Here is a 13,407-nt window from a genome sequence, read left to right as displayed (position 1 = left end):
CCATCTGGCAGGAGGGTTGCGGGGTCTGCGTGTGCCGCGCGTGCAATCCCATCACTGCGGCTGCAGTTGCTGCACTGAGTTTGCAAGGGCTCAGCACGCAGCCTCCCACCCCCTTACCCTGCACCAAGACCCCCCCCCCCCCATCAACTGCCTTAATTGGCCCCCTTTGGGTTGCTGCAGGAGCAGGGCTGAGGGCGTTGGGTCGGAGGTGGAGTAGGGATGGGGTAAGCCGAGCTCGGGGAACTTAAATCCCAGGGTGATGAATGGCTGGAGCCGGGAGGGGTGTAAGCGCATCTCCGCGCTGTGCGTGGCCCTTTATCAGCGCCTCGCGGCCCGCACTTCCCCGCCCGTCCACGAGGGGGCGCTGTGCCGCTCCTCCTCCCGCCCGGCATGCGCCGCGCCCGCCCCCCCCCCCCCCCCGCCATTGTGCCTGTGAGCGCGGCGCGCGCGCGGTGCCGCGTGACGGCCGGGGAGCGCGTGTGGGCGCGAGGCGGCGGGCCTGGGCCATAGACGCGGGCCGGAAGGAGAGGCGAGAGGGGAGCGGGCTAGAGCGTCGCCCCAACCAGGCAGCCGCCGCGGGCGAGTCGGAGTCCGCCAAGCAGCCGCGCCGCGCCCGCTCCCGGACAAAGCCGTCACCGCCGCCCCGCCCCGCCACACCCCGGTAGCAGCCGCTCCGCCGCGGAGCCATGTCGGCCAGCAGCCTCCTGGAGCAGGTAGGGGCACCGCCGTCCCTCCTCCCCCCCTCCCCCGGCCTTTCCTTGGCGGCTCCGGGCCTGGCCCGCTAGGCGAGGCCGCGGCTGGGGCCTAGCGGCGGAGCGCGGGCCGGGCCTCCCTTCCCCTCCCCGGGGCCTTTCCGCGGGCTGCGGCCGCCCCTCCCCTCACTCACCGCTCTCCCTTCTCTTTCCATGCTGCCGCCTCCGCAGAGACCCAAAGGCCAAGGCAACAAAGGTGAGACGGGGCCGGGGCGGTGCGGCTGGGTGCGGGGGGTGCTGTGCCGTGAGGGCCCCGTGCTGCCGCGGGGCTGCGTGTAGGGAAACACCGAGAAAGCGACGTTAAAAAACGCCGTCCAAGTTGAGTACTTACTCAACGGGGAGAGTTGGAGGAACGCTCTCCCCGCCGTGTGGTGGCACGGCGCGTTCCCGGGGCCGTCCTGGAGGAGGAGGAGGAGGAGGCGGTCGTGTTCCGGCTTGTTGAGCGCTTCCTAACGCCGCGCATCTCTTCCTCAGTGCAAAACGGGTCCGTGCATCAGAAGGATGGGTTGAACGATGACGACTTCGAGCCCTACTTGAGCCCTCAGGCCCGGCCGGTGAGTGAGCTGAGCTGCGGGAGCTCTTTCCCTGCCGATTGCGCTCTGCTGCTTGCCAGCCTTCCCCTCATCACCTCCTGTTTGCGTCCCTGTGCTTCTCCCAGCAACAACTGCACTTGTGGGTGAAGGCTGGAGCTGTTGGCAACTTTTTTGTGTCTTCCTTTTTTGGGACTTCCTACGGTTGAGGTTCTGTCAGCTGTCTTGAAATTACTACTTCTGGTCTCTCAGTTGTGTTGCTTTGGCTTTGTTTCTTTGCTTGCGCCTGGCTCTTTGTAGAGCAGCTGCACTGTGCAGCGTTGTGCAATTGCTTCACGAGATGCAGCCGTGCTTTGGAGGCATTTGGAAGGTGCTGTCTGTGCTCTTCTGTCTCTGCCAAGGAAACTGCAAATGCACGTCATGGGGTTTTCTGCATTTCTCACCCCCCCAAACAAAAGCCTCAGTGCACTCCTGTCATAAGGGCTGATGGGACTTCCTTAGGACTTCAGCTAGAAGTTGAGCTTGGAGGGTTTGTGAGCAGCTCCCTGAAAGTCAGGCTTCCAGATACTTTTCAGTTGTTGTTGTTTGAGATTAGCTCCATTGTTAACTGCTCTGTCTCATGAGCAGTAGGAGAGTGACACATAACAGATGGAGTTCAGCTGATTAGACGTTACAAGTAAGCATTACAGATAAACATCAGCAGTAAGGCTGAAGCAGTTCATTCTCTTGGCTCCTTTCCCCTTTGCTGTTGTGACTGGTAAAACAAAAAATAAGCTGTTTTGTGTCCCCCCCCCCCCCCTTCTGCATTTGTTAATCACTTTCAGTAGTCAGTGTATCGTTTCAGATGCTCGTGATTCATGTTTTGTTGGAACACGAGAGCTGGTTTGTGTCTCAGTTAAATACTCAACAGGTATTTTCCTCGCTTGTGCTCCGTACTCTGTAAGGACCTGTTAGCTGTTGCACAAGCTTGGGCATTCCACCTGTCTGTTAAGTAACTCTGCTGTGTTTAGCTTCCTAAGAAAAGTTACAAGCCTGAGTTAGAGTTGCATGGGGAGAGGGGAGGGATTGCTTTCTCCAGCCCTGAATAAAGCGAGCTGCTCCCTTTGCCCTGTCATATTTTACTCCATTTTGTGCGTTTGCTCCATATCTCAATATTTAGTTTCTTTTTTGTGTGTGCACATCACAAAGTGGTAAAGGTGCTTTTGAAAAGGAGGAGGTGACCCGAGTGCACCTGAGGATGGAGAGGAGAGCTGTGGGAATGCAGCAGGAGTGTGAAGTAAAACCTCTGTGTTAACTTTGGAACTCAAGGGTGACTGTGTCCTCTTTTCTCCTTGCACTGCGTTGCCTGTTGCTCTCATCTCTCCTTTGGTGCCTCGGTGAGCAGAAAACAAAAAGCTGGGGTTGGGTTTGGATCATGATGGGAGCTGCCGAGCCCACAAGCCGGGCTGCACCTTTCTGGCAATGGGAGCTACGACTCTGAATATAGCCAACTGTTGCAGAGTGGTGCAGGTGCTTTCAGAGCTGCTATCTGAGCTGTTCCACACACACACAGGGTGACCGCCTTGTAAAGTTTCTTGGCTCTTTGCTGGAGAGCTGCTATTTCAGGTGTGACTCTTCTTAGCTCCTCAGCCTGGTAGAATCACGTTGCTGTGTGTTCTTAAAGCTCAGGTCCGCAGTGATTCCTCTGCTCCAGAAAGCTTTAAACCCTCCTTGTCTGAGGTGCAGCTGCAGAGGAATGCAAGGAATTAACTGCACAAGAAGTCTTAATGAAGAGAATTAAAAGGTTTATTTGCATCCCAATCAGTGTCTTTGTGCGAGTGCAGTGTGGCAGAGCCAGGTGTGCTTGATAGCAAAGCAGAAATGGAAACTAAAACTGCGCCCTGAGTAAGAGTTAATTGTTTGATTAATGAGCTTTTGTGCCATCTTCTCTGGGAAAACAAAAGCTGCAGTAACTCTGAACTTCATGCACCCACACCATGGAGCAGTGCAGGAAGTTTCCCAGTGTTTCATGCAATGAACTAAACAGTGTTAGTGTAATTCCTGCTGGTTTTGTGGAAGGGCTGAGGGTTGTCCCAGCCCCGAACCTGTTGCTTTTGTTTAACTCAGTGGAAGGTGGAGAGGCAAAACTGCTATTTCTGGAGGAGGCCAGAGCCATCTTGAGAGCCTCCATAGACTTCAGCATGGCGTGAAGTCCTCTGGGAGCTGTGCTTGGCTCACGAAAACATGATTCAACAAAAAATGGAGCAGAGCCTGCTGCAAGCCGGGCTCTTCAATGGGAACCCAAGCTGACTTTTCATCTCATCTGCATTGGGTTGGCATGTAAGCTGCTGTGTAGCACAAGGCTGTCTGCACACAGGTTCACGTTACTGGATGATAATGGCCATTAGCGTGGCTTGAACGGCTCCCTGGGGGGACGTTGGTTTGAATACTGAATGACAGATGTTTTTCATGTAAGTGAACCTTAGTCATGTCTGAGAGTTTCCTAATTGTGAAATGAAACATTTGTTTTTGTAACCTGAAGGCTATTTGGATGTTAAAAGGGAGACCAAAGCACGGAGCAGCTTTCTTCTGCTCCAAAGCCTGCTTTGCTGTGCTGCAGAGGTCCCTGTGCTACAAAGGGCTCCCTGACTGCTCCCTGCTTCCAGGTGTTTTTGAGTGTGTGCTCGCAGCACAGGAGAGCAGCTGGTATTCTGAGGATGAGGCATTAAATCCTGCTTTGTTTGCAAGTTCTTGGGTATTTGGAGCTCTCAGATTGTAGGTTGTCAGGATAAAGCTGTTTTCTTGGGTAGGGTGTGTAAGGAAGAGGCTTGTGCTAGGAGCGGTGAGGGATGGTTGTGATTTTGGCAGTGCGGTACCACTGGACCTTTGCCCTTCCCCACCTCCTTCCTCCAAACCTCTCATCAAACACACAGCAAAATAAGCTCTGAGACGTGTGTTAACCAGGTGAGAAAAGCCTTCTTATATAGAGAGAGGAAAAGCAGAAGATGATATTCATATGTGAGGTAAGGTGCTGTTCCCAGAGCTGAGCAGGAGCTCCTGTGCAGCCCGGCGTGCAGACTGTATCGTGCACTGGGACACTATGCTCTGATCGTAGTGTGAGGAGCATGCTGAGTCTTCGTGCTTAATACTGGGGGCAATGAAGCAGCTTTGGGAGCACCCCTGGCAGCAGAGGTGCTTGGGGACCTGGACTGTTTGTGGGCTCAGCCCCAGGGTGGGGAGGCTGGGGCACAGGAAGCCAAAGGTGACCCTTAGTCCTGGTCCCTTCCCACTTGTTCTCCTCATCCTCGCTGTTCAGTGCTTGTTTTTCTTTTGCAGAACAATGCATACACTGCAATGTCCGATTCCTACTTACCAAACTACTACAGTCCCTCCATTGGATTCTCCTACTCGCTGGGTGAGGCTGCCTGGTCCACAGGGGGTGATCCCCCCATGCCCTACCTAACCTCTTACGGACAGCTGAGCAATGGGGAGCCTCACTTCCTCCCAGATGCCATGTTTGGGCAGCCAGGGGCCCTTGGCAGCACTCCGTTCCTCGGGCAGCACGGCTTTAACTTCTTTCCAAGCGGGATTGACTTTTCAGCTTGGGGAAATAACAGTTCTCAGGGACAATCCACTCAAAGCTCTGGCTACAGCAGCAACTACGCCTATGCCCCCAGTTCTCTGGGGGGGGCCATGATCGATGGACAGTCCGCTTTTGCCAGTGAGACTCTCAACAAGGCTCCGGGGATGAACACCATAGACCAAGGGATGGCAGCCCTGAAGCTGGGCAGCACGGACGTGGCCAGCAACGTCCCCAAGGTTGTCGGTTCGGCTGTCGGGAGCGGATCCATTACCAGCAACATCGTGGCTTCTAACAGCTTGCCTCCAGCCACCATCGCTCCCCCAAAGCCGACGTCCTGGGCTGACATTGCTAGCAAGCCAGCTAAGCAGCAGCCCAAACTGAAGACCAAGAACGGCATCGCAGGTTCCAGTCTTCCCCCGCCTCCAATCAAACACAACATGGATATAGGAACTTGGGATAACAAAGGGCCGGTGGCGAAAGCCCCCTCGCAGACCTTAGTGCAGAACATGGCCCAGCAGCCCCCCCAGGCCTCCCCCCAGCCCATGGCTCAGCAGATGACCAGCAGCCCGCCCGTGGCCCAGGCTCCCAGCGGGCAGCAGTCCCAACCTCTGCCCCCACCGGCACCACAGCCCACCCCGCTGCCCGTCCCGCAGCCAGCAGCTCAGCCCACACGTTGGGTTGCGCCCCGCAACCGCGGCAGCGGCTTCGGCCAGAACGGCACGGAGGGCAGCGGGGTGGGAGCAGCGCAGCCCAGCGCTGGGACGGCTCCTTCGGAACCTCACCCGGTGCTGGAGAAGTTGAGGTCCATCAACAACTACAACCCCAAGGATTTTGACTGGAACCCAAAGCACGGCCGGGTTTTCATCATTAAGAGTTACTCTGAGGACGATATCCACCGTTCCATTAAATACAACATCTGGTGCAGTACAGAGCACGGTAACAAGAGACTGGATGCTGCCTACCGCTCCATGAATGGGAAGGGCCCCGTTTACTTACTGTTCAGTGTCAACGGTAGCGGTCACTTCTGTGGAGTAGCAGAAATGAAATCTGCTGTGGACTATAACACGTGTGCGGGTGTGTGGTCCCAGGACAAGTGGAAGGGACGTTTTGATGTCAGGTGGATTTTTGTCAAGGACGTTCCCAACAGCCAACTGCGGCACATCCGCCTAGAGAACAACGAGAACAAACCAGTGACCAACTCCAGGGACACTCAGGAGGTGCCTCTGGAAAAGGCTAAGCAGGTGTTGAAAATCATTGCCACCTACAAGCACACCACCTCCATCTTTGATGACTTCTCACACTATGAGAAACGCCAGGAAGAGGAGGAAACTGTTAAAAAGGTAACGTGTGTGTGTGTGTGTGTGGTGGTCCCATGGCCTGAAGGCGTGGGCTGGTGGGTGGGCTTGGGGTTGGCTGTGTGCTGCTGGGGGGAACCTGCTACACAAACAGGAGCCACTTTTGGGGTGCACGTGGGTGCTGCCAAAGCTGGGTGCCATCCTGGCAGGCAGAGCCCATACCAGCTTGTGCTCAGCAGCCCTTGGGTTGCTGTAAATCCCAGGCTTCTCAGTGTGCTGTATTCACTTCTATGCTGTGGTCAGCCCCTGGTTCAGTGTGACTTGAAGTAAGAGATCGGTGGGGGCTCTGGGCAATGGCTGAGAAACAGAGCTGGGCTCTGACAAGCTGTCTGATCCACCCCCTACCTCGAGCAGGATCAGTGTGACAGATGTTTCCCACTGCTTGTAAAACCTTCAGGCACAGCAGTTTCTGTCCCTCCCCGAGCAATCTAGCCCTGTGCTTAATTATCCTTCCTGTTAGAAGGCTTTGTCTAATGCCCAACCTCAATCTCCCTTGCAGCAATTGAAGTCTGTGACTGCTTGTGCTCCCCTCTGGATGCAGAGCAGGTCATTCTGTACCTCCTGGCAGTGAGTTGCTTGTAGCCATGCCCTGAGCTGGGCCGGCTCACATCAGAGCCCGCTGACACCTTCTGTTTGTTCACTGGAGGGCTGCAAATTGTGCCCCAACTCGGTGACCATTCAAACTACCTTCATCTGACCCCCTCTGCTGTTTTATTGTGGTCATAACAGTAATTACAAGTCAATGTTAGCACGGCTTTCTGGGAGCTGGCCAACTTTCCTCATCACCTCCTTAGTTTGAGCAATGGGGAACGCAGAGGTTGAGGGATGGAGTCGGGAGCTGCAACTGCTCACCTCAACAGCTCAATTCTTACCTTTCTAATGTAGTTTACATGGGACGTTGTGTGCACAGCAGTGCCACCAAAGGCACTCGTGTGTTGCAGCTGATACTCAAGTATCTATGGTGTGTGAAGGAAATCTGGAGGGGAAGAATCCATTGCAAAGTGTGCAGAGGGAACGTTCTCTTTCTGTTTTAAATGCAGACTTGATCTCTGTGTGACCTCACGCTGTTTCACGTGCTTTCCAGCCTGTCCTGAAGTGGTGATTTCTCCTTTATCAGCTGAGGTTTTGAATGCAATCAGAAACGTGCTCTGTAGGAAGTGGGACTTGTGCTGTGTATCTGACAGCGGGGCTGGGGGGGTGAGAAAGGGGCAGATTCCAGCAAGGGGAGAAACAGTGGAGGGAGAGGGGGATGAATACAGTGAAGATGGTGAATGGAAATGGGAGAGAAGAAGGAAGAGTGACAGAAGGGGGAAGGAATGAGGCAGATGGGTGATCGTGCTGGAGAGCAAGTGGCCTGGAAATGGGTAAGATAGGAAAACAAGCAACGCAGCAGTTCTCTTTAAGTGCAGAACACCTTTACTCATCCTTCCTGTTGTGTTTTGAAGGCTCCTTCCCAGCGATGCTCAGCCTCTGTGTGATGTGCTGAGGGTCAGCAGCAGGCACAGCGTGCCCATACCTCCTTTCTATGCAGCACTGGACACCGCAGAGCAGGAGTTTTGAGTAGGAAAGCATTCATTCTCTCAAAGGAAACTTAGTCATGCATCTCTGGAATTCACAGGCAAGGAGGGATTCTTGTCGATAGACAAAGCAAGCGCCAGCTTTGCTGTTGACTCAGTGGTACTTACAGAGGGCCCCTGCCCTGTCACATCCGCCGGGGAGGAAATGAGTTGGGCTTTCTTTCTGCTGCAGTTTGACCTCTTTGGTGGCTCTCTGACGTGGCCTTGGGGATGGCTGGAGTCTCTCACTGCTGTTTGGTGGCTTCATTGAGAAGCAGCCGGGTGAATGCTGCAGTCTTGGGATGGCGGCGATGCATTCGTGTCCTGCATTCCTGTCCCTTGTAGCTGAAACGTCGCAGGGTTTGGCTTGTTTGGAACTTGTGTCTGCTTTGCAGTTTGGTTCCTGGTTGCTGCCCAGGCAGATGGATGAGCTCTTGTGAAAGTCTGGGAACTCCTGAATGTTCTTTTGTGCTTCTCACTGTGCGAGTCACTTCTTTAGAATGCCCAGAAATAGTTCCAAGAAATCACATGAGAAACATCTCGCTTAGTCTTGGTGCTCTTCTCTCTTGCCAGCAGAGGGAGGTTAAATGGCTCAGTGCTGAAAACACCGCCGTCCTGTTGTCTCCTCTGCCTGCGCCCACAGAGGCTGATCTCCAGTTCTTCCCAGTGCCTTGCTCTACTAAATGCGGTTTTCTAAGAGGTTTGGCTGTTTTTGCTCAACCTGATGGAGCTGATCGCTGGTTTGATCCCAGCTGAAGGAACTTGGGGCTGCTGGAAGTTGCTGTGGGTAGAACATGGCACCGGTGCCATCCTTGGGAGGACTGCTTTATCCTTGTGAGCCAAACAGCCCTTGGTAAACCTGTGTGTTTCTAGGAACACTGCAGTGTAAAGGTCCTGGATAGCAATGGGACGTGCTGCTTGCATGTGCAGGGCAGCAGCTTGCCTCTTCTGGAAGCATTCTCCATAAGCTCTGGAGGGCATCGATCTCATTCTTTCTCTCATTGCCTCCCTAGGAGGGAGCTGGGAAGGATGATGCATGAGTGCAGTGCTGTCCCATCCCAGGGCTGCAGCTCAGTAGGAGCCATGTGGGTCAGTTTCCTTGCTGAGGTCAGACAGCAGAGATGGAAGGAGTATTGCTGCCCCTCCAAGCAAAGTGGTGTTGTGTGAGCCTGCTGGAAACTATCTGCAGCCCCTGTAAAGAGGGAATGCTTTCTGATGTGTTCTGCAGAGCTCTTTTTTCTTCTTCATTTGTTCTGTAGCCCAGACTGGCGCTGCTGTCCCCTTCTGTTAGCTGTCCTGGCTGACACTGTGCTCACATTTGCTTTTACCTTACCCTCAGCATTTCCAAGCGGAGGGTAACACACCTTGTTTCTTCCAGTTCAGTTGCAGGCCTCCTAAATCTCTCTGTCTGTGCCTGTTTGTCACAGCTCAGTAACAAAGGGCACACAAACCGTGCTGCTTATTCCAGCAGTTCATTACTTCAGCTTCAGATTATCTTCCTTTTGGCCTCAGGATTGCAGCTCTGAGTTGCAGGATGCCCTGAGCCACTCTTTCCTACCAAAGCATTGATTGCATTCGTTGTGAACAGAGCAGTGACTTCAAGTGAAGGTCTTTAACAAATAAAACAGCCCTTAGCAATGCACTTGTGTGCTTAATGCATTTATTCTGCCTTGAAACATGCAGGTGGGCTTCTGCCTTTTCCAAAGAGCCAAAGCATTCTGCAGGAGGATGATCACCTTTCTGGGAACTGGGTGCTTTGTTTGTGCAATGCCAAGTGATGGTTAAGCAAGAAGAGGCTCATCCTTTGCAATCAGTGTTGCTGGCAAGAGGGAGGATGAAGCTTTCTGGCTGCAACCAGAGCAATACATCTGATTTTTATCCTCTTTCATAGGTGAGGCAGGCCAGGGTGGAACTTCTCTCTGTAGCTCTGATGGCGTTCTCATGCTGTCAGGAGGAAAACTTTGTGTTTGGTTTGTAAATCAGGGCTGGAGGCTGTTTGTGGAGCATTATAAAAGTGATGCACAGTCTGTTGGCTGTGCCTCAGGCTGAGCCTGTTGGGAAGGGAAAGCTCTGCAGGGCAACTCTGAGGCAATGGATTGCTATGATATATGCCCAGGGCGGCTCTGAAGCCAAATCTTGGGAACAGGCACATGGAAATCCTTTGCTGTGTTACTGTGCTGCGTTGGGATTGCATCCATTGTGGATGAGGATTGGGGAAGCAGAGCTGTGTGCTGGCTGTGCTGCTGGGCAAGGTGTTGGTGCCAGTGTTGGCTGAGCTCAGCCCTTCACTGCTGGGATCATACAGGCCTTGTGTAGCGATAGCAGGCAGGTTGTGCTGGGAAGGGGGCTGGTCCTAGTGAAGCTGGGAGCCACGGGCTGCATTCTTCTGCCCTCTGACGGCCTTCTGTTGTAGTCATAGAATCATAGAATTATCCAGGTTGGAAAAGACCTTGAAGATCATCAAGTCCAACCGCAGCCTAACCAGTACCCCATCTCTAAGAAAAAAAAAAAAAAAAAAAAAAAAAAAAAACCAAAAAAAAACCAACCTCTGCTAAATCATATCCCTGAGTACCACATCCAAACGGCTCTTAAACACATCCAGGGATGGCGATTCAACCACCTCCCTGGGGAGCCCATTCCAGTACCTAACCACCCTTTCTGTAAAGAAGTTCTTCCTAATATAGTCAGATGTAGCGTGTTGAAGGTGGGAGCACACAAACATCCACCTGTCGTCATCCTGAGCTGCAGAGCCTGTTGTTGCTGATGGGGTTGGGTAATATGATCTGCCATCAGCCTTCCACACTCACTGTTAGCAGAACAGGGCCCTGACACCACCACAGCCCCCAGGGACAGCAGGACAGTGCAGAGTGCTCCTGGCTGCTCCTGCTTCCCTGCAGAGCTCCGTGCCTCCGAGCCCTATTGCTTCTGCCTCACTGGGTGCCCTCTGTGCTGTCCCCCTGCTGCCATCCTATTGGCACTTAACCTGAAGTCACTGAGAGGAAGAGGATTCAAGCAGATGTTTGCATCCCACATACCTGGAAGGAATGGGGTGACCCCCACCCACCCTGCAGAACCCACCCCATGGGTGAGCCCACTGCTCACACTGGGGACACCGACTGATGCCCTTGTCTCTTTTTTTCCCCCTACAGGAACGCCAGGGCCGTGTCAAATAGAAGGGCCGTCCCTCCCCCAGAGACTGCAGCATCGCGCCCATCCTTCGGAGAGAGGAAAGCAAGAGCAAAAAAAACATGTATATATGTACACATATATATGTGTGTGTGTGTATATATATATATATATATATATACATACATCCCAGAGAGAATTAGGACTTGGTTGGGGGGTTTTGGTTTGGGTTTATTTTTCTTAATTTCAGTGACTTCAAAAGGAACCAAGAAAATAAAGGACTCGGATAAACTCAAGTTGGTGGGGGGGGGGGAGAAAAGAGCAAAGCATTGGAATCTGACAAGACATAGGATTTAAAGAGGGGGGGGGGAAAGGAAAAAATACAGGAAGGAAAAAAAAAGGCCCTTCTAGGTGATAGAGCATAGCTACGAACCGTTCCCTTTCCTTTTGGCTTTGGTTGGGATTTCAGAGCTCACGCTTTGGGTTTTGTCTTTATTTTTTTACTAAGTGGGGTTTTTCTTTGGATTTTAAGGCCCGTAAGTGGCATTTTTGCCTTCGTTTCCCCCCCACACCCTTCTCATTTTTAAAACCCCCCTCACTCTATGCCTCCCCCCCTTCCTGCTTTTGATACTTGCACTTGGAACAACCCAGTTGAAACACCCGCAGTGCAAAGCAGAGGGGTTTTGTTATCCCACCCCCCAGCATGGGAGAGGAGCATCCCCATGTGGGGGGGGTTTGGGGGCATAACAGTGAGCAGAGAGAGGTTCTGTTAGGGCTGCTTTGTTCCCCTTTGGTTATTCAGAGCCCAGAGGAATGCTCTGATCCGGGCTGCATCGCGAGGCTCGCGGCTGAGATTTTGTGTTCATTGGATTTGGAAAAAGGTGAGAATGGAAAGCAAATGGAAAGCAAACCTCCTGTTTTTTGTTTACAGGAAAAAGAGGGGGGAAAAAAAAAAAGGTTTTTGGTTTTTTTTTTAATTATTATTATTTTGGACAAAAACAAATCTGTTGTAAGATGTGTAGTGAACGTTGTTCCTTCAGTTCTTGGGAAGCCAACGAGGAATTGGGCGTTGCCTTTCTTTTCACCATTAATCACTTCTCAGTAATAAACGTGAGATCCTGTTGAGCATCACTGTGCTTTGCTGCTCCCTTGTCACCTCCCTGTTGGCCCCTCACCGGGGTGGTGAGATGGGGGTGAGGTGCAGCACCCATGGGTGCCATCCGTCCCTGGTTTGGGGGTTGGATGAAGGAAAGCTGTGCTTGTTTCCACTGCTATTACAGCATCCGTGCATGGTTTGTCTTTGGAGGGAAGCAAAGGGGGAGTGCTCAGCATTGTTGCCCTGCTTCCAAACCTCAGCCCTCAGCGTTGCTTTGCATAGCTGTGCGTTGCAATCCAGGGTTGAGTATTGCTTTGTATGGCTGTGCATTGCAATGCAGGGTTGAGTATTGCTTTGTGTGGCTGTGCATTGCAATCCAGGGTTGAGTGTTGCTTTGTATGGCTGTGCATTGCAATGCAGAGTTGAGTGTTGCTTTGCATAGCTGTGCATTGCAGTGCAGGGCTGAGTGTTGCTTTGCATGGCTGTGCATTGCAATGCAGGGTTGAGTATTGCTTTGTATGGCTGTGCATTGCAATGCAGAGTTGAGTGTTGCTTTGTATGGCTGTGCATTGCAATGCAGGGTTGAGTGTTGCTTTGCATAGCTGTGCATTGCAGTGCAGGGTTGTGTGTTGCTTTGCATGGCTATGCATTGCAATGCAGGGTTAGGCTCTGCTCTATGGGGTTGTGCATTGCTGTACATGGTTGTGTACCACTCTGCACTGCTCTGTGTGGTTGTGCATTGCCATGCATTGCTGTGCAAGGCGGTGTGTGGCTGTATGGGATTGCGCATGGTTTTTTACCACTCTGCATGGTTGTGCAATGCTCTGTGAGTCTCTCCCACCTGCTTTGGGGCTGCAGAGCCCTGTGCTGATCTTTGGGGTCCTCTCTGTCCCCCCCACCTTGGGGACCAGGGGTCTCCATCAGCCCTGGCTGCATCCCCTTCCCATGGGGTGCCATAGGGCTGCTCCTTCTGGCCATGCTTTTAGCATCTCCCAGCAGCCCCCAGCCCAGGGTGAGGGGTCTGTGGGGACAGAGACCTCCAGGGACATGGGGGGGGGGGGGGGGGGGGTTCCCAGAGGTGGGGAAACATGGGGCTGGGGGATCATAGGGATGTGACCCATAAGGGATAGGGACACACAGGGATGAAGCCCCATGGGGAATAGGAGACCCACTGGGATGAGGGGTTTGTGGGGATAGACCTACAGGAAGAGGAACATGGGGAATATAGGACACATGTGGGTGGGGGTCACAGCAGGACTCCTGGCCCTTCTACCCCCATGTTGGGGGGGGGGGGGAGAAGGACTGTGGCCTGTCCTGCGTCAATGAACCTTTGGGCTCATTAATGGTTGACAAAGGGCCCGGTTTGGGTCCACTGCCCCACACAGCGGGATCTCAGCTGTCTGTAGGGGTTGTGCCCCTGAACCAGGTAT

At 53.1% G+C, this 13,407-nt stretch overlaps 1 protein-coding gene across 1 annotated transcript; it reads left to right on the top strand.

The window, feature by feature from the left end:
* Positions 1 to 445: 445 nt before the first annotated feature.
* Positions 446 to 12,012, top strand: YTHDF2 (YTH N6-methyladenosine RNA binding protein F2). Its single transcript, XM_072355362.1, has 5 exons — positions 446 to 713; positions 924 to 948; positions 1,227 to 1,306; positions 4,598 to 6,184; positions 10,905 to 12,012. The coding sequence occupies exons 1-5, from the start codon at positions 687 to 689 to the stop codon at positions 10,926 to 10,928; spliced, it is 1,743 nt and encodes a 580-aa protein (XP_072211463.1). The 5' UTR covers positions 446 to 686; the 3' UTR covers positions 10,929 to 12,012.
* The last annotated feature ends 1,395 nt before the right edge of the window (positions 12,013 to 13,407 follow it).

The sequence above is a fragment of the Excalfactoria chinensis genome, chromosome 22 (genome assembly GCF_039878825.1).
Source record: "Excalfactoria chinensis isolate bCotChi1 chromosome 22, bCotChi1.hap2, whole genome shotgun sequence".
Taxonomy (NCBI): domain Eukaryota; kingdom Metazoa; phylum Chordata; class Aves; order Galliformes; family Phasianidae; genus Excalfactoria; species Excalfactoria chinensis.
The sequence above is the reverse complement of the archived record's forward strand: the minus strand, read 5'-3'. Positions and strand labels throughout refer to the sequence as shown.